At 43.2% G+C, this 23,657-nt stretch overlaps 2 gene segments (V, D, J or C); both read left to right on the forward strand.

Annotated features, from left to right (window-relative positions):
- The first annotated feature begins 304 nt into the window (after positions 1–304).
- On the forward strand, positions 305–861 carry LOC128399158 (Ig heavy chain V region 914-like). The segment is given in 2 exon segments: positions 305–393; positions 479–861. Coding segments are annotated over 2 exon segments (444 nt in total).
- A 10,942-nt stretch (positions 862–11,803) lies between these two features.
- Positions 11,804–12,299, forward strand: LOC128399159 (Ig heavy chain V region 3-like). The segment is given in 2 exon segments: positions 11,804–11,849; positions 11,932–12,299. Coding segments are annotated over 2 exon segments (414 nt in total).
- The last annotated feature ends 11,358 nt before the right edge of the window (positions 12,300–23,657 follow it).

The following is a 23,657-nucleotide window of genomic DNA, read 5'->3' on the forward strand; positions in this document are numbered from 1 at the left end:
GGGAGCTGCTCTGGAACAAACTGTCCATATTGAACATCGATGAAAGGTTACTCTTTCTCAACAGAAAACAACACACATTCACCTGCTGCCAGGTGAGATGCACCCAATAAGGCAGGCTCACCCCCAAAATCAATGCCAACAAAGGCAAATTTCTCCCCTTCTTCTCTGTGGCCATTTAGCTGGGAAAGAATCATGAATTAAGAGTTCAGAGGAAAGGAGGTTATTATATGAAGCACATGCAAATCAGTTGAACCACATCACTGCCTTAAAAGCTGTCCTTTCCAATTCAGTCCTGCAGCCTCCAGCCAGCTAAGACTTAGCCAGTCAAGAAGATGATCCAAACTAATATGATTCTTTGGTTAAACCTCCTTCTCTTCTTGACAGCTCTCCCAGGTAATATTTCTCTCACTGGAAATCCTGGGGATTTGCACACTTTTCTACACACTTTCCCCCTGACTCCCTTTCTTCCATTTTTTAGGCTGTCACTCAGAGGTTCAGTTGGTGGAGACTGGAGGAGGTGCTGTAGCTCCTGGAGGCTCCCTCCGCCTCTCCTGCAAGGCTTCAGGATTCACCTTTACTGATTATGCAATCAACTGGATTCGTCAGTCTCCAGGGAAAGGACTGGAGTGGGTGGCTAGAATTAGCAAACCTTCAGGAAGTAACCAATGGTATAATTCCAAGGTTCAGGGACGATTCACCATCTCCAGAGACAATTCTCAAACTTCAGCCTATTTGCAAATGAGCAGCTTGAAGCCTGAAGACTCTGCCTTGTATTACTGTGCAAGAGACACAGTGACAACTTCTGCTTTCCTGCTTGTAGAAAAACCCCAGAAGCTCCTTCAGAACAGATGCTGGCAATAACTTGGCAAAGGATTGGAATGGCTTATTTCGTATTATGATCCCACCTCCTGGGTACAGTTTTTATTCTTCTGCAATGCAAGGGCAATTATGGGCCTCTAAAGGTGACTCCAACTTCCATCTGCAGATGAACAGCCTGAGAGCAGAAGACATGGCCTTGTACTACTGTGTGAGAGACATGGGGCTTGTCCACACTTCTGTTTGTCCAGCACTTAGAAAGAATGGCTCTAAGAGGTTTTCTGCATGTCCCATGCTTTCTAGGCATAGGATTAAGGGGTGTCTGGTTAGCCGCACCACTTTCCCAAAGAAAGTCCATTCTTTACCACAAATGTCATTCCACAGAAGAAAACCCCATTGACGTTTGCTCCTATTCAACAGTAAACAGCAGGTTTTCCTGGGGGAAAGTGGTGAAACAAGTGGAAGTGTGGAAGAGGCAACAGTATGAGGGATCCCAGCAGACCTAGGGGGGGGGGGAAACCTGCATTCACGTTAGTAAAGAGATCCCAGAGGGGGCAGCAGAGAACCATGAATCAGAAACCCACAAAGCAGACATAACCAAGGAAGTCATTATGCAATAACTATTATATAACTATTATATTAACTTTCATATTGTATCACAGTGTGGTATGCTGGCCTGACAGCCATGGACAGAAAGTCTCTACAGAGCATGGTGAATACAGCACATGATATCAAGGGCTGTCCCTTGAGTCCGCTAGATGACATTGTAAGGGTTTGTTGCCTTAGGAGAACGAGAAAAATTCTCAGGAATGACTCACATCCCGGCTAGCACCTCTTTAATCTTCTACTCTCGGGCAGGAGATAAAGAAGTATAATCAGTTGTACCAACAGGCTAAAAAATAGCTTCTATCCATGGACTGCTAGGCTGTTGAACGGAATATAATATAGTGCAACTGACTTGTGAGGTGGTGTGTTGTGCGATAAGCACACAGAGTGCAATGAGATTGAGTGTTTGGGTGGGTGGGGGGGAGAGGGAGGCTCAGTTAGGCTTGGTTAATTTCATTGTATACAGGTTGTACATTGACAATAAAGGTATTATTATTATATCAACAATACACAGTGCTTTTTTCGGGGGGGGGTGTAGTGGTTAAGAGCGCTAGTCTCGTAATCTGGGGAACCGGGTTCGCGTCTCTGCTCCTCCACATGCAGCTGCTGGGTGACCTTGGGCTAGTCACACTTCTTTGAAGTCTCTCAGCCCCACTCACCTCACAGAATGTTTGTTTTGGGGGAGGAAGGGAAAGGAGAATGTTGGCCGCTTTGAGACTCCTGAAGGGGAGTAAAAGGCGGGATATCAAATCCAAACTCTTCTTCTTCTTCTTCTACCCCTAAACATTTTGTGAATCTTAGTTTGGCCTCATTGAGGGGCAGTATTTCAATATCAGTAGGAAAATGTGAGTACCCCTAAACATTATTTTTAGAAGAAGAAAAAAAGTACTGACAATACTGAACAATAGTTCTAATGTAAAGAGGTTTTAATGGCATTAAATGACTAAGTTTGTAAAAACAATTTGAAATGATAATTCAGTCATGAAAATGAAAAACAACTGATAAAAATTCAGCCAAGGCACTTCCTTGTCATTTCCCAGATGTTCTCCAGCAGAAGCTTATTCAATGTAACATGTGGCAAACTTCCCTCTGTTTTGAGGCGGAGGGAGGAGTTTGAGTTGGCTGGGGCTGATGGGAATTATAGTCCACAATGATAGAGGAGACCAGGTTGACAGATGCTGATCTTAGTCTCTTGGAATATGATGTCCCAAGGGTGGGAATTAAACTATCTTTAAAAGCATACACCATTCTGCTTGTAAGAGCCACTTTATATTCCATCTGTCATTGGAGGAGAGGCTCATGCAAATATGGGGGCGGACAGAATTCCTCTTCAAAAGGAAACTCACCACATTAAAGACCCTGACCTTTTCTCCCCTTCAAAAGATCGTCTTTCCTCAATAGGCAACCTGTACAAATTATGAAGTTCATTCTGTTCTTGTTTTCTTTTGCGGCTGTTCCAAGATGTAAGCATGCCTTCTGGGGAGGATTAAGAAATCTCTGTTTACTTAATGTATGAATTAGATGGTGTCTGATGCTCATTGCAATCTTCTCTCTTTCCCAAGGGGCCTTTTCAGACATTCAGCTTGCACCTTCTGGACCAGGAACAGTGAGACCTGGAGAGAATCTGAGCTTAGTCTGTAAAGTGACAGGTTTCTCTATTTCCACTTCTTCTTCTTACGCTTGGCAATGGATCCGTCAGCCTCGTGGGAAAGGTCTAGAATGGATTGCAGCAATAAATCACAACTCAGGGGGCAAATGGTATGCCCCTTCTCTGAAAAGCCGAGCAACCGTTTCTTCAGATGACTCCAAGAACGAGTTCTCTCTCCAGCTGAACTCCCTGACAGCTGCCGATTCCGCTGTGTATTTCTGTACCCGAGAACCACAGTGAGAGAAGGCCAATTGGGGATGTGTACAAAAAGAGGAAACTGATTTTGAACACACATTTCTGTCTTTACTCCATAAACATAAATATGATATTATTGCAAAGTGAGGAAGCTGATCTCTTGAACATTGAGTTCCATTCAGCCTAACCTGCGGATTAATCAATCTTCATGACAACCTGGGTGATATATATGAAGATAGACATATCACAGGTATTCTCAGCCATTATATATGTTTGGACATTCATTTGGGCTTATGATGTTGATGATGAGGATTAATCATAGAACATATGTTTTGCTTGCAGAATGTACCCTCAACATTCTGCAGGATCTCCAGTGAAAGGGGGAAGAATTTTCCTGTAACTGCAGCTTTTTTCCAACAACATGCTTGACAGTCTACTGTCCTGATTAAATTTTGTTCCCTGTTTTCTTTTTGTTTGTCCCTTTACCTAGTGAATGCCCCCATTAATGTTTGTTTCGATTTGTTATATGGTACCAAGGTGATGCCTCACAACTGATCCAGCAGAGCTTTCCGTCCTCATTCTCCATGTCCAGTGAAAGGTTCGTTAAAGAGGAGATGTAAAGGAAGCTCCTGCTGAGACTCAGGAGAACCATTGTCTGTCACAATCCAGTGGGTCTACTCTGAGTATTTCTAACATCATACGGCATGCCATAAGTTTATTACATACTTACATCTTTATATAAGGGAAAACAATTGCCTATCACTGCAGCCGACACTCCTTGTCTCTGCCCCCAGGTGAGGACTGATCCTGGAGTGGAGGCTGCAGCCAGGCGTGAGGAAACTGCCTCGGCAGCTCCCTCTTGTGTTGCAGCACACCCAAGGAGAGGGGTGGCAAAGCTGCTTTCTATTTTTCTCCACTTTCCCCCTGGGTCAGTGAGTGATGTCAGCATCCCGCAGAGCATGCATGCATAGCGTGCTTAAACTGGGTGGTCCCGACCCTCTCAGTCGTGGGGGCAAAGCAGTGTGCTTGGTCGTAAATTTTGTGCAATATTGAATATTTGTTATTTGTTCCACAGAACTAAATACAAGCCATCATCACTGACCATTCCCTTCTTGTGCAGCTCACAGGGAAATTCCCTTTCCATTTGGGGTCTCTTTATCCCTAAAAGAAACTACTTAGGAGAGGGGGAAGCATTATTCTTGATTCTGTGAGGCTTCCATACATAACAATGTATGTATGTATGTATGTATGTATGTATGTTAAGTATGTTTCATATATAATCATAGTTGTCAACTTTCCCCTTTTTTTAAGGGACATTCCCTTATTCCGAATAGGATTCCTTGCAAGGAAAGGGGAAAGTTGACAGCTATGTATATAATAATAATGGTAGAGAAATGAACAACAACAAAAAACATAAATGGTGAGAAAGGTTCATATGGCCAATGCTTCCATGTTTGACATGCTTTTCAAACCATCTTTGTAGACATGCAATATATCCAACTTGATAAATCCACTGTCCTTGACCTCAGCACTGCTGAGATGTTTTAAGGTCATACATGTAGATTCTGGGGAATTTAACACCAATGACCTCTCCTCTCCACCTATTTTGCCTACTGGTTGGTGCCTCTACTTTTCAAGTGCCTTGCAGGAAGATCTTTCCAGTGGGACAGCTTGTCATCATTCTACATAAATCAATGCCCCCAAGTGGCCTCCAGTTTCATGAGATGAAATAAAAATGTTAATAGGCCAGTTAAAGTAAGTGAAAGCCACTGGCCCAGATGGCACAAGTCCCAATGTTCTTAAACTAGACCCTGATTGCTGGGCTCTCTTGCTGCCCAACCTATTTACAAAGGTAGATATGTCTGGACTTATGCCACAAGCATGGACAAGTGCAATCATCATTCCAATATACAAAAAGGGAGAGTGCACATTACCATCCAACTATAGACCAATAAGCCTTCTCTCCATATTGGGGAAGCTATATGCTAAACAACTTCTGGGAAAGCTTACCCAGTGGATGTCCCAATTTGCGTTACCAGGCCCTGAGCAGGTGGGCTTTTGCCAGGGCAAAACCACCTTGAGTCATTGTGTCATACTTTCCCACCTAGTGAATAAATACTCTAGTGTTCTTAATCAAAAACTTTGTACAGTGTTCCTGGACCTAAATGGAGCCTTTGACTCAATCCTGAGGGAGCTGCTCTGGAACAAACTGTCCATATTGAACATCAATGAAAGGTTACTCTTTCTCATCCGAAAATTACACACCTCCACTTGCTGTCAGGTGAGATGCACCCAATAAGGCAGGCTCACCCCCAAAATCATTGCCAACAAAGGGGCAAAACAGGATTGCGTCTTAGCCCTGAATTTATTCAACCTTTTCTAAAATGACCTTGCACCCTGTTTACCCAGGGTGGATGACCATTGCCTGAAGCTCAGCTCCATCCACATTTTCTCTTACTATATGCCGACGACACAGTCATCTTTTCTTGCAAAAGGGTTGGCTTGAAGTGGCTCCTGTGCTGCTGCCAGGAATATTGTATAGCCAATATTGTTTTCTCAAGATCTTGGAAGCCTCATAAATGGGAGATCAGTGGAAACCAGTTGGAATAGGTTAAAATTTTTAAATACCTAGGCATCCGCCTTCAGTATAACACTTCCTGGAAATAAAATTGTAACCTTGTAATTGTAAACTTTTGCATGGAGCTGTTACAATTGTAACCTTTTCACAGAGCTGTTTCTCCCAGCTGCACTAAAGGTTTGTTTGCAATATTTTATTTGTCCTCATGAAAAATGCAAATTTCTCCTCTTCTCCTCTGTGGCCCTTTAGCTGGGAAAGAATTGTGAATTAAGAGCTCAGAGGAAAGGAGGTTATTATATGAAGCACATGCAAATCAGTTGAACCACTTCACTGCCTTAAAAGCTGCCTTTTCCAATTCAGTCTTGACACCTCCAGCCAGATAAGACTGAGCCAGTCAAGAAGGTGATCCAAACAAACATGATTCTTTGGTTAAACGTCCTTCTCTTCTTGACAGCTCTCCCAGGTAACATTTCTCTCACTGGAAATCCTGGGGATTTGCACACTTTTCTACACACTTTTCCCCTGACTCTCTTTCTTCCTTTGAACATTTGGATCAAAAGTAACGACCCGTGAGTAACACGGTAATTGGACTTAAAAGGGAAATTTTATTTTTGGGAATTCGGCACGATCGGGCAAGGTGTTAAAAGGAAGTCTGCCTACCCGCCTTGTAAACATCGTAAAGCAAGGATTTTATTACTAAGGTTGTGAGAATACCTTTCTTTTTGTGGAAAAAAGCAATTAACTTTATATTGGGCCAATTTAAGTGACTGTGCTGGAGGATAAGAGCTAACATTGAGAACGGAATTCACCCCTCCCCCAAGACCCGGGAGCGATCGGTGAGAGAGCCTGCGGAAGAGGTATAAAAATTTTGACAGCTGTCAAATTAGCTGTCAAAGTTGGGGGGGAAAAGGAGAACTTTGTTTCTGCTGTCTTTGCTGGTTTCATTTGATACAATTTGGTAACAAATTGTTAAAAATAAAGAAGAAAAGGTTAACTTGTCTTTTGGGTGGAAATTGGAAGACATTAAGTAACTAGAATCCCTCTAGAGGGGGTTCAGGACATTACAAAAATGGCTGTAAGTGGAAAAATACTGGCTGAACTGGAAAAGACCTTCACGCTCCTGGGAAAACTGCAGGCGCAGACAAATGTTTTGACTGTGAATGTCACAATAATGAAGGGAACAGTAAATAAAGTTGCTGAGCCTGGAAAGGATATGATTCAAGTTCCTGCAGATGAACAGGGAAGTGTTGTTGTTGATCCAAAAATCCCTACAGCCAAACAGGAGAAGGAATTTGAGTTAATTGAGGAGGTGTTTAAAGAGGAATATGAGGATCTGAAGGGAAAAGAAGGAGGTGCTGTGATGCTGCAGACGATTAAGGAGAGCCAGAGGCCTGTTAAGTTGGACATAAAGGAAAATAAGAACAGGATGATGAAAATTTGGTTGGAAGGGAAGAATGGAAATTGGAGAGATCTCCTCATATGGGGATCTGAAGACATATGGAATACAAATTTGGCTAATGTGGAATTTGGAGCCTTTGGGACATTTGGACTTATGAGAAGTAAGAAACAAGATCTTGGCTCCATTGTTAAATATGGAGGTCTGGCTGGAAGAAATATGGACCTTATTGGAACAGAGCTTCTTCGAGATTCGGAATTTAAAATAAAGGACTATCAAAAAAACCGGCAGAGAGAAATTGAGAGACAGTTAAGTGCCTCGGATGTGAGGTCGCCAGGCTGATTTCAGACGGACTGATGGACTTTGGTTGGGGATCGAAACCGGGAAAGGGGGTGGTAGGGCTTTGGGAATCCAAAGGGTGTACAAATATATTTTGGTTTAATTAAGTTGGTTTTGCCACTAACATAAAAATGGGGATTTTGGGGAAGGGATTTGGGGCCGACCTTAGTAAAAGATTGTTAAGAATAAGTGTTGATGTATTGAGATTGAGGTTTTTAAGTTAAAATGGGTTAATTAAATTGATGGGGTGAATTTTGGAAAAGTATTTTAAGAATAAGTTTTGAAATATAAAGACTGAGGTTTATAAGTTAAAATTGATTAAGTAAAATGAATTAAAGGAAACAAGGTAAAGTGTGGGGACAAAAATTTGCTGAGCTAAAAATTGGAATTGGAATACAAGAAGGGCAGGTGTGGGGAAGTCAAGGAAATTGGGTATGGAAAGTAAGTAATGTAAACTTTCTCAACTGTTGCTTTTTCTTTTTCTTTTTTTTTCTTCTCTCTTTTTTCTTTTCTGTTTTTCTTTTATATTTTTTTTTTGAAAATTTCAATAAATATATTTTTTTAAAAAAGAGAGAGAGATCCCAGCAGACCTAAGGGGGGAAAAACCTGTTTCCTGCATTCACTTTAGTAAAGAGATCCCAGAGGGGGCAGTAGAGAACCATGAATTAGAAACCCACAAAGCAGACATAACCAAGTAAGATATTATGGAATAACTATGATATAACTATTATCTTAACTTTCATATTGTATCACAGTGTGGTATGCTGGCCTGACAGCCATGGACAGAAAGTCTCTACAGAGGGTGGTGAATACAGCACATGGTATCAAAGGCTGTCCCTTGAGCCTGCTAGATGACATCACAAGGGATCGTTGCCTTAGGAGAACAAAAAAAATTCTCAGGGATGACTCACACCCCTGCCAGCACCCCTTTAATCTTCTACACTCGGGCAGGAGATATAGAAGTATAATCAGTCGTACCAACAGGCTAAAAAATAGCTTCTATCCATGGGCTGTCAGGGTGTTGAACGGAAAATAACATAGCACAACTGACTTGCACAGTGGTGTGTTGTGTGATAAGCAAACAGAGTGCAATGAGATTGAGTGTTGTGGGGGGAGGCTTGGTTAGGCTGTATACAGGTTGTACATTGACAATAAAGGTATTATTATTATATTAACAATACACAGTGCTTTTTTTCTTGGGGGGGGGACGTATACCCCTAAACATTTTTTGAATCTAAGTTTGGCCTCATTGAGAGGCAGTATTTCAATATCAGTAGGAAAATGTGAGTACCCCTAAACATTATTTTTAGAAGAAGAAAAAAAGCACTGACAATACTGAACAATAGTTCTAATGTAAGGTGGTTTTAATGGCAATAAATGAATAAGTTTGTAAATACAATTTGAAATGATAATTCAATCACCAAAATGAGAAACAGCAGATAAAAATTCCGCAAAGGCACTTCCTTGTCATCTCCCAGATGTTCTCCAGCAGAAGCTTATTCAGTGTAACATGAGCCAAACTTCTCTCTGTTTTGAGGGGGGGGAGGTTGAGTTGGCTGGGGCTGATGGGAATTATAGTCCACAATGATCAGTGGGGACCAGGTTGACAGATGTTGATCTTAGGCTCTTGGAATATTATGTCCCAAGGCTGGATATTAAACTATCCTTAATGAGTGTCCTGGTTGAAAGCACCAGGAGTAGAGATTCTGCAAGCAGTTTCATTCGTAGCTAGAGTCCATTCAGTTTTACTTAAATACCTTGAGCCAACTTCCCCACTCTGTTCCTCGCCAAGCAAATCAGCAGCAATTCTTTGACAGCCTGAAGTCATACATATGACTATTGAGATTGGGTCGCTGAAGGCCTGTGCTGCTCTTTTATTCCGACAGATATGCAAATTCATAAGCAGCTTCCTGTTTGAACCTGCCATATACATTCCCTGCCCCTGTGATACGCACTCAAAAAACCACTGTGTGTCCCTGCCTTGGTTGTCACTTTCTTCTTAACCTCCCTCATTGTAAAGGAAGGAAAAATGACACCTTGGTTTCCATGTGTTTTCCTTTTAGTAATATTCAAAGGTATTTATTCTTCTTTCATATAGGACAACTGTTATATTATCGTGGATAATGAACCCAGAGTTTAATTCTAGGTTTTTCTTTTAGGTGTCCAGTCACAAATCCAGCTCAGAGAATCAGGAGGGGGCATCAAAAGGCCTGGAGACACCCTCCGCCTCTCCTGCCAAGCCTCTGGGTTCACCTTCAGCAGCTATGCAATGAACTGGGTGAGACAAGCTCCTGGAAAGGGCCTGGAATGGGTGGCCTTTATACATACATCTTCAACTCCCATTTACTACTCAGATTCTGTCAAAGGAAGATTCACCATTTCCCGGGATGATTCAAGCAGCCAGCTGTCTTTGCAAATGAACGACTTGAAACCAGAGGACACTGCTGTTTATTACTGTGCAAGGCGCACAATGAGAGGCTTCCCATTAGACCTTAGACAAAAACCCTTTATTGCATTTCTTTAGTGAGGATACGGGGGGGGGGGGGACAAAGCACCAAAAACCAGAAACTCGCAGAGCAGACAAAAAAAGGAAACAACAATAGCTATTACTAAAGGGAACATCTGTTCTTCTTTGTTCTATCTCTAGCCTGTTGGGAGTTGTCCCATGATCATCTTGTTCCAACCCAGTAGGCCCATTCAAAACACATTCATCCTGTCCATTCCTTTCTTTCTCACATAGGGCTTCATTATTCCCTCAAGATTTCTGTTCTTTCCAAAATTCTGATTACAGTGGAAGATATTCAGGAGCAGCTTCTGCCACCACCATGTTGTGGTCCTCCTGGACTGGGAATAAAGTAATCAGGAAATACCAAGCTCATTTCTTGAGACTCAGAGAATCTGATGTTCTGGCCTAGATAATTAAAACAACAGCAGCCTCCCTGCCTGCCTCACCTGCAATAAAAGCTGGTGTTAGTGAGTGGGGCTTCCACAAAGGCAGAGTCCCAAGGGCAGGAGCCTTGGGATGAAGACTTTGGGCTTGACTAGCAAGGCCAGTCAACAAGTGAAGAACCATCAACACCTCCAAAATGCTAGCACCAATTTGTCTCTTCTTAAAACTTTCTTCTTTCTGCTTCTTAGCTGGCACCATTGAAAGGCTGGGGTTGATGAGCATTATCATTCCCAATTGTGGGGATGATTACGCAGGCAGGAGAGGATATATTATTTAATGATATCCTTCCTAACTTGGGCTAGCACGTTCCATATCCTAGTAGAGTTCCAAACATTCCCCTTTTTAAATTATGCAGCGATGTTGCTGAATCATCTGAGTCCTACTTTTATAGATTCCTTCCGGATAAATCCCTTCTAATCCCTCTTCAAAAGAATAAACACAAGAATGTGATTAACATTAATATAAAAGTAGTTTACACACAGATTCATTCAGGTTCACAGACATATCCCTGAAGGCAGACTTAGGTTACATAACAACTAGAACTATGCCATAAAGAGGTTAGTCCCAAGTGACTGCGACTAAGCAGTTACTTCTCCAAACACAGCAACATAAAAAATGGAGAACACACATTGATCAGAACATGGAGGCTGTGTGCTCCTCCATGCTAGTACAACAGACCACACCCTCTTCAAGTCACATGTAGTGGAAGTCAGTCCCAGCTCAGGAGGAAATAGGAAGTCTTCTACTGAGTGGTGCAAAACATTCCCCAACATGCCCACTTTATGAATTTTGAACTTGGCTGCAGTTTTACATCCCACACCAATGACCAGTGGGGACCAGGTTGATGAATGCTGATCTAAGTCTACATTTTGCAACATTATGCCCAAGGCAGGTATTTTAATTATCCATCATGGGCATTGACTTTCAATCCATTCTTTGGTTCAAAGCACCAAGAGTGGATATTCTGCTACCAATTTCCTTCTGAGCTTGATTCAGTTCAATTTTAACTTCAGTATCTTGAGACAACTGCCCTGTTCCTCACCATGGGTGTTGCCAGAAAGTTTTGACTGTCCATGGTCACATGTATGCCTATGAGATGGGGTTGTCGGGCTGCTCTGTTATCCTCACAGATATGCAAATACTTAAACAGCTTCCTGTTAAAATCTGGCATATATTATTCCTGAGCAAACAAAAACCCAAGTACACAACCTCTGTGTGTCACTGCCTGGGTTGCTATTTTCTACTTGCTCACTGTCCCATTAAAAATAAGTGGAAATGACATCTTGGCTTCACTGTGTTTTACTTTTAGTGTTATTTGAAGGTAATCCTTCTTTCAGATAAAGACGGCTGTTACATTGGAATTGTAAATGAACCTGCAGTCTAACCATAAGTCTATCTTTCAGGTGTACAGTCAGAAATCCAGCTCACAGAATCAGGAGGAGATATTAAAACGCCTGGAGGGTCTCTCCGCCTCTCCTGCAGAGCCTCTGGGTTCACCTTCAGCAGCTATTACATGCACTGGGTGAGACAAGCACCAGGAAAAGGCTTGGAATGGGTGGCACAAATATCTGGTGCTTCAGCTGACATTCGCTACTTGGATAAAGTGAAGGGGCGCTTCACCATTTCCAGGGACAATTCAAACAGCCTGCTCTATCTGCAAATGAACAACCTGGCAGCAGAAGACACAGCGGTGTATTACTGTGCAAGAGACACAGTGAGAGGCTTCCTATTAGACCTTAGACAAAAACCCTTCATTGCATTTCTTAAGTGAGGATTCCAGAGGGGGCATCAAAGCCCCACAAACCAGAATCTATCAGGACAGAGCAGACAAAACAAGGGAACAACATTAGCTGTTACTACAGGGAACATCTGTTCTTCTTTGGCCCACCTCTAGCCTGTTGGGAGTTGTCCCATGATCATCTTGTTCCAACCCAGTAAGCCCGTTCAAAGCAAATTCATCCTGCACATTCCTTTCTTTCTCTCCCAGGCCTTTATACTTCCCTTCAAGATTTCTGTTCTTTCACGAATTCTGATTACAGTGGGAGATATTCAGGAGCAGCTTCTGCCACCAGCATGTTGTGGTCCTCCTGGACTGGGAATAAAGTAATCTGGAAATGCTATCCTCAGTCTTAAACCTGAGGACACAGCCGTGCATTACTGGGCAAGAGAGACATAGTGAAAGGAACTGAATGTAGGCTCAGACAAAAACTTTCATCTGAAGTCTTATAAGCATTTCTTTCCTGTTTGTGAGGAATAAACTGGATAGTTCAAGCAAAAATCTGAATAGGCAATTGCCACCTTTTCCTAACTTTCAATTTGAATTGCGCTGGGGAGGGGAAGACTTGATATTTTTTAATTTAAAAAAATTTAAAGACTTGATCTTTTAAAATTAATTTTGTATGTCCACATCCAATCTTGCCACAGTGATAGCACAGTGAGAAACGGCAATTGGGACTGTGAACAAAAAAAAGAAACTCAGCACACACAAACACAATATATTTGTCAACCATAGGATAAGGTTAACTAGACTCCCTCTCCACTTATTCCTGATGCAGATCTTTATTCCTCACTTGTTCCCAGTGCAGATCTTTATCTCCTCCACCAGTTCTGGGTAAAACAGTTTAAGGGGGATGTTGCTAAGAGAGAATGTGTGCACAGGAAGGTGACCAAAATGATAACATGTTGTAAAGGGAATTGGGGGTTGCTTGTGCGTAAAGGGTGCTGCAGCTCTAGGCAACGTTGCCTGGCTAAACCTTTCCCTGGCTGGACAGCCCTTTCTCCATGGCTGTGTCAGTCGCTGGCAGAATCCGTTTTCTGAACTTCTTCCAACATAAAAACTCTTTGACCCCAAGTCACCTCCTAGCCTCTCTGCGCGGAAGTCTCCTGCGCAGAGTGGGCGTGCCCAACGGAGGTCCTGGGCTCTCCCCGCTGCTCTCTGTGGAAGAGTCTTGGAGCCCTCTCTCTGCAGTCTCCCCTTGCTTCCTGGTGTCCCTCCTATTTCCTTCCTCAAAGGAAGTTTGCTCTCTCTCCCTGCTGGTCCCTTCTCCTGCATCGTTAGGGAGCCTTACCTCCACTCTAGGCTCCGATGGCAGTTCCCTGACACATGTGTCCGCTTCTAATATTGCCACTTTCTAAAATTTATTGATTGGTTGTGTTTTTCTTTTTGTAAATCTATCAAAGAATAAAATAAAATAAAATAAAAAATGATTAAGAGGCTTTCTCAGGACAGTGGAGGGTGGGTCTTCTGTGTGGTGGCACTCTCTGTTCTTCTGTCAGGAAATGCACTGCATAGGGGAGAAGAAAAAGTCGGTCAAGGAGGGTCAGTTGTAGGGTTGGGGAGTGATGAATGTCCTTATTTTCATCTGAGGGAATTTTGGAGGTTATGCAATCACATTCTCTGGGCTTTCAGGAGCTTCACCCTCTCTCTCTATTTATGCAGTCCCAGCAGGGAGGATAAAGAGGAGGGATTTGGAGCCACCCCCTCTTTCTGATGAGTCAAGTTTGTGGGACAGAAATGCCTGAACAAATGCCCAGAGCAGTGATGTACCAAAGAGCAAGTGCTGGGGAGGGGAAACCATCTCTCTGTCCAGGCATTCTCAATGACAAATAAGGAAGACCTGGAAAAGCCTGCACCATTCTGCTTGTAAGAGCCACTTTATTTTCCATCTGTCATTGGAGGAGGGGCTCATGCAAATATGGGGCCGAAGCTGGTCAAAATCTCACAGTACCAAGGTGATGCCTCACTACTGATCAAGCAGAGCTTTCCGCCCTCATTCTCCATGTCCAGTGAAAGGTTCATTTAAGAGCAGGTGTAAAAAAGCTCCAGCTGAGACTCAGGAGAACCATTGTCTGTCACAATCCAGTGGGTCTACTCTTAGTATTTCTAACATTATATGCAATGCCATAAGTTTATTGCATACTTACATCTTTATGTAAGGGGAAACAATGGCCTATCACTTCCGCCGACACTCCTTGTCTCTGCCCCCAGGTCTGGACTGATCCTGGAGTGGAGGCTGCAGCCAGGTGTGAGGAAACTGCTCCCTCTCACGTTGCAGCACAGCCAAGGAGAGGGGTGGCGAAGCTGCTGTCTATTTTCCTCCACTTTACCCCTGGGTCAATGCACACATGCTCTGGGGCATGCTGCCATCACTCATTGACCCAGGGGTGAAGTCAAGGGAAGTAATACTTAAACTGGGTGGCCCCGGCCCTCTCAGTCATGGGGCAAAGCAGTGTGCTTGGTCGCAAATATGTATTTTGTGAAATATTGAAAATTTGTTATTTCTTCCACAGAACTAAATACAAGCCTTCATCACTGACCATTCCCTTCTTGTGCAGCTCACAGGGTAAGTAGTTCTAAGTAGAAACTACTTAGGGGAGGGGGAAGCATTTTTCTTGATTCTGTGAGGGTCCCATACATAACAATGTATGTATGTATGTATGTATGTATGTTAAGTATGTTCCATATATAATCATAGCTGTCAACTTTCCCCTTTTTTTTAAGGGAAATTCCCTTATTCCGAATAGGATTCCTTGCAAGGAAAGGGAAAAGTTGACAGCAATGTATATAATAATAATGGCAGAGAAATGAACAACAATGAAAAACACGTATGATGAGAAAGGTTCATATGGCCAATGCCTCATGGTTTACATGCTCTTCAAACCATCTTTGTAGACAAGGAATAAATCCAACTTGATAAATCCACTGCCCTTGGCATATGGGCAGAAGCACTGCTGAGACGTTTGAAGGTCATACATGCAGATCAGACCATGATGGCTCAAGCACAAGCAAGAGGATTGAGATCCCTGTCTGAACTTCCTGGGGTGGCTCCAACTTCATGTCTTGCATTGAAGAAAGGGCTGAGCTGAGCTATGCAAGCGTGGATGAAGCCTCCACCCCCCAAGCCGGCATGCAGATTCCAAGAGGAGATGGAGAAGAAGATTCCTCTGTCCCCATCCCTGTCCTCCTTCCCCTGGTGAATAATTGGTTTCTTTTCTCTGCATGGCCAATGATCAAGCATGACATGACACTGCAGAGAATGTGTGGTGTAGTGGTTTGAATGATGGACTAGGTCTAGGAGACCAGAGTTCCAATCAGCCATGAAGGTCATTGGGGTTTAAGCAGCACTGAGGCAGCTTTCCTGCCACTTCCATTAGGTGCCACATAAGGCAGATGACTCACCCCAAGTCATTGGTGGGCTGGCTCTTTGGACCAGAAAACTTCTGCAGAGAAGGGTTTAGGCAGTCTGAGAGGGATCTCATGTTCCTGTGAAAGTTATGAGTGTGTTCATCTTTACCAGCTGAAACACAGGCTGGATAGAAGAGCCTTATCCTTCAATTCATTCAGAGTGGACCTTTGACTGAGATCCTTCTAAGTGATCTCATAACGCTCCTTCTTTGGTCAAACCTTGATACTGAATTAGCTGGACAGTTGACATTAAAAGAACTGTAGCTAAGAAAATGGTTCAGAAAGCAAGGCAGATATCCAAAGCATGATTTCTTGAAAATTATGTACTTCAAAATCTATAATACTGATTTTACAGTAAACATGTTTGTTAACATATTGGAAACACACCTGAGGGAAAAGCAGGCCAGCCCTGACCTCAGCCCAGTTTCTCACAGTCTCTTTATATAGCATATCTTGCTAAGGAAGGGCACATGCAAATCACTCAAGCAGGCTGGAGGTGGTCTTGAGGAACTCTCAGCAAAAGAGGTCCCCTCAGTATAAATTACTGACTTTCTCCCATGTCCAAATCCTCCTTTTTCCCGCCTCACTAGGACACTTCTTTGTTAAAACCATGAAGTTCCCGCTGTTCTTGTTTTCTTTGGTGGCCTTTCAAAAATGTAATTGTATATTCTAGGGGAAGTTCAAAAATACAGGTTGATTTCATGCAGTGATTAGATGATGTTCATTAAATGATGCTCAATTCAATTCATTATATTTCTCTTTTTTCAAGGGGTCCTTTCCGATGTTCAGCTTGTTTCTTCTGGGCCAAGAACAGTGAGACCTGGAGAGAACCTCCATTTGCTCTGTAAAGTTACTGGTGTCTCTATCACTGATTCAAGTTCTGTTTGGAACTGGATCCGTCAGCCTGCTGGCAAAGGTCTAGAGTGGGTTGCAAGAATATACCCCCATGATGGGAGAAAATGGTTTGCTGCTTCTCTTCAGAGCCGTGTAACAATTTCTTCAGACAACTCCAAGAACCAGTTCTCCCTCCAACTGAACTCCCTGACAGCTGCAGACTCAGCCGTGTATTTCTGTGCTCGAGACAGCACAGTGACACATGGCAATTGGGACACTGAACAAAAAGAAGAAACTGACTCTGAATGCAGAAAGTTGGTTCTATTCAATCAGAATGCATAAATTACTTTGCAAACGCAATGCAAAATAAGTCAAGTAGAAAATTAAAGAAGTACTGAGTCATTTTTTAGGTAAAGGTTCTCATGTTCTTTTCTGTATTTAGGCAGGTAATCATGATGGTGGACTGGATTCCCGTGTCAGTCTATTCCAGCTGTATGTTTCTGTGCATCCAGCCAAATATCATGGTTTTGCTTCCTTAGCAAAGATGAAGATATATGAGACGCTTCCATGCTGGAACCTATCATTTCTGTGAAAAGATAGTTCGTTCTATTCAATCACAATAAATAAATAAGCTTGCAAAACCAATGGTAATTAAGAATTCAATGAGAATAATAAAGAGGTACTGCAAAAATTGAGCAAAAGCATTCCCTGGGGGAAAGGTTCTCATGTTTCCCTATGCATGTATGAAGCTAAACATCAACTGGGATGATGGATTAGATTCTGTACAGTTATGAGAGAAGTAATATCCTCTTCAGGTGTCAATGTTGTGAGCCCCTCCATCACAGGCTCAGGTTGTATATATGTTTAAATAAGCCATATATCATAAAGACAACATAGTCTCTATAGTGCCTCATTTTCAAAAAGGAAATACAGACCCTCGGTGAGTGCCTGGAACCCTCGGAATCTTGCACCGCTCAGAGATTGGGGTGCTGTGTAACTGAATGTTGGTGTGTGTTTTCTTCCACAAAGACAATTGTTTTTTTCCTCTGCTTCATTTGTACCGGTCCCCTGAGAGTTTGACTCCTCAAGAGATTTCCCCACAATTCTGGAAACCACTTTTGAAAATGCAAATTGAGCAGAGAAGCGTCAGATGCTTTGCGGCATCAGTTGAAATTCTAATAACATCTCTGAATGACTTTACAAAACAACAATTCAAAGTGCGAAAACAATTCAGGGAGCCCTTTGCTGGTGGTTTGATAAGGAATGCAGAGATCTCAAAGCACACATCTGGAATATATCCTGACAACACTGTAAAAAAGAGGCTACCACCCTACCCCTGGAATATTTCAGGTCTAAAAATTTACTGCAGCATCCTATAAAAAAGAGAGAGATCCAAACCTACCAACAAACAATGGGAACAACTCCACTATGCCATAACCTCAAAGAAAATTCTGGTCCTTAGTTTCTGGGGCATTTAACACCAATGACCTCTCCTCTCCACCTATTTTTCCTAGTGGTTGGTTCCCCTGCTATTCATGTGCCTTGCATGAAGATCTTTCCAGTGGGACAGCTTTTCATCATTCTATGCAAATCGATGCCTCCGAGTGCCCTCCAGTTTCATGAGATGAAATAAAAATGTTAATAGGCCAGTTTAACTAAGTGAAAGCCATTGGCCCAGATGGTACAAGTCCCAATGTTCTTAAACTGGACCCTGATTGCTGTGCTCTCTTGCTGCCCAACCTATTCACAAAGGTATATATGTCTGGACTAATGCCAGAGGCATGGACAAGTGCAATCATCATTCCAATATACAAAAAGGGAGAGTGCACATTACCATCCAACTGCAGACCAATAAGCCTCCTCTCCATAGTGGGGAAGATATATGCTAAACAACTTCTGGGAAAGCTTACCCAGGGGATGTCCCAATTTGCGTTACCAGGCCCTGAGCAGGTGGGCTTTTACCAGGGCAAAACCACCTTGAGTCATTGTGTCATAGTTTCCCACCTAGTGAATAAGTAAACTAGTGTTCTTAAGCAAAAACTTTGTACAGCGTTTCTGGACCTAAAAGAAGCCTTTGACTCAATCCTGAGGGAGCTGCTCTGGAACAAACTGTCCATATTGAACATCGATGAAAGGTTACTCTTTCTCAACAGAAAACAACACACCTCCACTTGCTGCCAGGTGAGATGCACCCAATAAGGCAGGCTCACCCCCAAAATCATTGCCAACAAAGGCAAATTTCTCCCCTTCTTCTCTGTGGCCATTTAGCTGGGAAAGAATCATGAATTAAGAGTTCAGAGGAAAGGAGGTTATTATATGAAGCACATGCAAATCAGTTGAACCACATCACTGCCTTAAAAGCTGTCCTTTCCAATTCAGTCCTGCAACCTCCAGCCAGCTAAGACTGAGCCAGTCAAGAAGATGATCCAAACTAATATGATTCTTTGGTTAAACCTCCTTCTCTTCTTGACAGTTCTCCCAGGTAATCTTTCTCTCACTGGAAACTCTGGAGACTTGCACACTTTTCTACACACTTTTCCCCTGACTCTCTTTCTTCCATTTTTTAGGCTGTCATACGGAGGTTCAGTTGGTGGAGACTGGAGGAGGTGCTGTAGCTCCTGGAGGCTCCCTCCGCCTCTCCTGCAAGGCTTCAGGATTCACCTTTACTGATTATGCAATCAACTGGATTCGTCAGGCTCCCGGGAAAGGACTGGAGTGGGTGGCTTTAGTTAGCCAACCTTCAGGAAGCAAACAATTCTATAATTCCAAAGTTCAAGGACGATTCACAATCTCCAGAGACAATTCTCAAACCTCAGCCTATTTGCAAATGAACAGCTTGAAGCCTGAGGACTCTGCCTTGTATTACTGTGCAAGAGACACAGTGACAACTTCTGCTTTCCTGCTTGTACAAAAACCCCAGAAGCTCCTTCAGAACACATGCTGGCAATAACTTGGCAAAGGATTGGAATGGCTTATTTGGTATTATGATCCCACCTCCTGGGTACAGTTTTTATTCTTCTGCAATGCAAGGGCAATTATCAGCCTCTAAAGGTGACTCCAACTTCCATCTGCAGATGAACAGTCTGAGAGCAGAAGACACGGCCTTATACTACTGTGTGAGAGACATGGGGCTTGTCCACACTTCTGTTTGTACAGCACTTAGAAAGGATGGGTCTAAGAGGTTTTCTGCATGTCCCATGCTTTCTAGGCATAGGATTAAGGGGTGTCTGGTTTGCCGCACTACTTTCCCAAAGAAAGTCCATTCTTTACCACAAATGTCATTCCACAGAAGAAAACCCCATTGACGTTTGCTCCTATTCAACAGTAAACAGCAGGTTTTCCTGGGGGAAAGTGGTGAAACAAGTGGAAGTGTGGAAGAGACAACAGTATGAGGGATCCCAGCAGACCTAAGGGGGAAAAACCTGTTCCCTGCATTCAGTAAAGAGATCCCAGAGGGGGCAGCAGAGAACCATGAATCAGAAACCCACAAGCAGACATAACCAAGTAAGATATTATGCAATAACTATTATATAACTATTAGGGATGCGGGTGGCGCTGTGGGTAAAAGCCTCAGCGCCTAGGGCTTGCCGATCGAAAGGTCGGCGGTTCGAATCCCTATGGCGGGGTGCGCTCCCGTTGCTCGGTCCCAGCGCCTGCCAACCTAGCAGTTCGAAAGCACTCCCGGGTCCAAGTAAATAAATAGGGACCGCTTACTGGCGGGAAGGTAAACGGCGTTTCCGTGTGCGGCTCTGGCTCGCCAGAGCAGCGATGTCACGCTGGCCACGTGACCCGGAAGTGTCTCCGGACAGCGCTGGCCCCCGGCCTCTTGAGTGAGATGGGCGCACAACCCTAGAGTCTGTCAAGACTGGCCCGTACGGGCAAGGGTACCTTTACCTTTACCTTTTATTATATAACTATTATATTAACTTTCATCTGTTACATCTACCTCGTTGAAGCTTAGCACCAGCACCCCACAGGGATGTGTGCTAAGTCCCTACCTATACACATTGTACACATATGTCTGCATATCATCTGATCCATCTACAGTAATTATTAAGTTTGCAGATGATTGCTACCATAATGGGCCTAATTGCAGGCGGAGAAGAAACAGCGTACAGGGGGGATGTTCAAAAAATATCTACATGGTGCTTAGACAATAACTTGCACCTAAATATTAGTAAGACAAAGGAGATGGTGTTGGACTTCTGGAGGAAGAGAGGGGAACCTGCCCCGTTGTATATCGGGGGGGGGGGCTGTGTAGAGAGAGTCTTCTCCTTTAAATTCCTGGGAGTTTACCTTAGAGAGGACCTCACTTGGAAAATCAACATAACTCAGGTGGTCAGAAAGGTCCATTTCCTCCATTACCTCAGGGTCTTGCGAAAGAATAATGTGAAACGATGAACTCCTTTTACCGGTCCACAATAGAAAGTGTCCTTTCATATTGTATCACAGTGTGGTATGCTGGCCTGACAGCCATGGACAGAAAGTCTCTACAGAGGTGGTGAATACAGCACATGGTATCAAGGGCTGTCCCTTGAGTCCGCTAGATGACATTGCAAGGGTTCATTGCCTTAGGAGAATGAGAAAAATTATCAGGAATGACTCACACCCCGGCCACCACCTCTTTAATCTTCTACCCTCGGGCAGGAGATAAAGAAGTATAATCAGTTGTACCAGCAGGCTAAAAAATAGCTTCTATCCGTGGGCTGTTAGGCTGTTGAACGGAAAATAACGTAGTTCAACTGACTTGCGAGGTGTTCTGTTGTGCGATAAGCACACAGAGTGCAATGAGATTGAGTGTTTGGGTGGGGGGGAGAGGGAGGCTTGGTTAGGCTTGGTTAATTTCATTGGACACAGGTTGTACATTGACAAGAAAGGTATTATTATGATATTAACAATACACAGTGCTTTTTTCTGGGGGGGGGGAACGCATACCCCTAAACATTTTGTGAATCTTAGTTTGGCCTCATTGAGGGGCAGTATTTCAATATCAGTAGGAAAATGAGAGTACCCCTAAACATTATTTTTAGGAGAAGAAAAAAGCACTGACAATACTGAACAATAGTTCTAATGTAAGGTGGTTTTAATGGCAATAAATGAATAAGTTTGTAAAAACAATTTGAAATGATAATTCAATCACCAAAATGAAAAACAACAGATAAAAATTTCGCCAAGGCACTTCCTTGTCATCTCCCAGATGTTCTCCAGCAGAAGCTTATTCAGTGTAACATGAGCCAAACTTCCCTCTGTTTTGAGGGGGGGGAGGTTGAGTTGGCCGGAGCTGATGGGAATTATAGTCCACAATGATCAGTGGGGACCAGGTTGACGGATGTTGATCTCAGTCTCTTCGAATATTATTTCCCAAGGCTGGATATTAAACTATCTTTAATGAGTGTCCTGGTTGAAAGCACCAGGAGTAGAGATTCTGCAAGCAGTTTCATTTGTAGCTAGATTACATTCAGTTTTAGTTAAATACCTTGAGCCAACTTCCCCACTCTCTTCCTCGCCAAGCAAATCAGCAGCAATTCTTTGATAGCCTGAAGTCACACATATGACTATTGAGATTGGGTTGCTGAAGGCCTGTGCTGCTCTTTTATTCCGACAGGTATGCAAATTCATAGGCAGCTTCCTGTTCGAACCTGCCATATACGTTCCCTGCCCCTGTGATACCCACTCAAAAAACCACTGTGTGTCCTGCCTGGGTTGCCACTTTCTTCTTAACCCCTCTCCTAGGAAAAGAAGGAAAAATGACACCTTGGTTTCCAGGTGTTTTCCTTTTAGTAATATTTGAAGGTATTTGTTCTTCTTTCATATACAACTGTTATATTATAGTGCATAATGAACGCACAGTTTAATTGTAGGTCTTTCTTTTAGGTGTCCAGTCACAAATCCAGCTCAAAGAATCAGGAGGGAGTGTCAAAAGGCCTGGAGATTCCCTCCGCCTCTCCTGCCAAGCCTCTGGGTTCAACTTCCGAGGCTATGCAATGAACTGGGTGAGACAAGCTCCTGGAAAGGGCCTGGAATGGGTGGCCCTTATACATACATCTTCAACTCCCATTTACTACTCAGATTCTGTCAAAGGAAGATTCACCATTTCCCGGGATGATTCAAGCAGCCAGCTGTCTTTGCAAATGAACAACTTGAAACCAGAGGACACTGCTGTTTATTACTGTGCGAGGCACACAATGAGAGGAAGTAAATCTAACCTCAGACAAAAACTTTCCTTCGCAAACTTATTAGAAAAAAATGTTCCTGGTTGCAGCGAATGAAGTGGTTAGTTCAAGCAAAAACCTTAATTGGAAGCTGGCCCCATTGTTTATCTTTGGATTTGAACTGTGCTCTTGGAGTATCGTGGACCAGTTGTGAGAGACACAGTGACCCTCTTCAGGTGTTCTGAAACACTAGCCAACCAATGAGAATGGAAGATGCTCCATCCCTTCCCCCTGTTCTGCTATCTTTCCATATGGAGTGGGAAGGTCTGAAGTAGGCGTGTAACTGCATTTGGCTGATATTGTAGCATTCCTGAACACGGGAAGGGCTATAAACATGTTCAGCCAAACCTGCTTAAATTCCCCTTTCCGAAGCACGAGGTGGTGGAGACCAAGGGCATGGGCATGGGCTGCACAGACATCCGTACTCCCTCTACATACTTTAACCCCCACCCCCAATTGCTTTGAATGCTTTAGTGGGGCTGAATTCCTTGCACATGTGGATCTGGAAGAGAGGCCAGCAACAAGGACCTTGTATCAGTGCATCCCCAGGAATATGTCATGTCCCCAAAAAGCAACCCCATTGCTAGAGCCATACCCTCCAACATTCCTCAAATGAAAGCGGGGACATTTCTCACTCCCTGTCAACTTGACTCTCCATTTTTTGGGTCCCCCCACCCTGAGCATTTCCTATACCCCAACAGTAAACAGCACACACACCCTCCACCACTCCGGGAAACACCCTTAATCCTGATTTAATTCCTTGGTAGATTTGCAAAAAGCAAAGCACACACCAATAAATAAATTTAAGAAAGGGTCAAGATTAGAGGCAAAAACAAAAGGCATGTTTTTTAAAAAAGAAAATAAAGACTCTGTGCTCCACTTCGCTCCCTCTTTCTTC

The sequence above is a fragment of the Podarcis raffonei genome, chromosome 13, assembly GCF_027172205.1.
Source record: "Podarcis raffonei isolate rPodRaf1 chromosome 13, rPodRaf1.pri, whole genome shotgun sequence".
In the NCBI taxonomy this organism is placed as follows: Eukaryota; Metazoa; Chordata; class Lepidosauria; order Squamata; family Lacertidae; genus Podarcis; species Podarcis raffonei.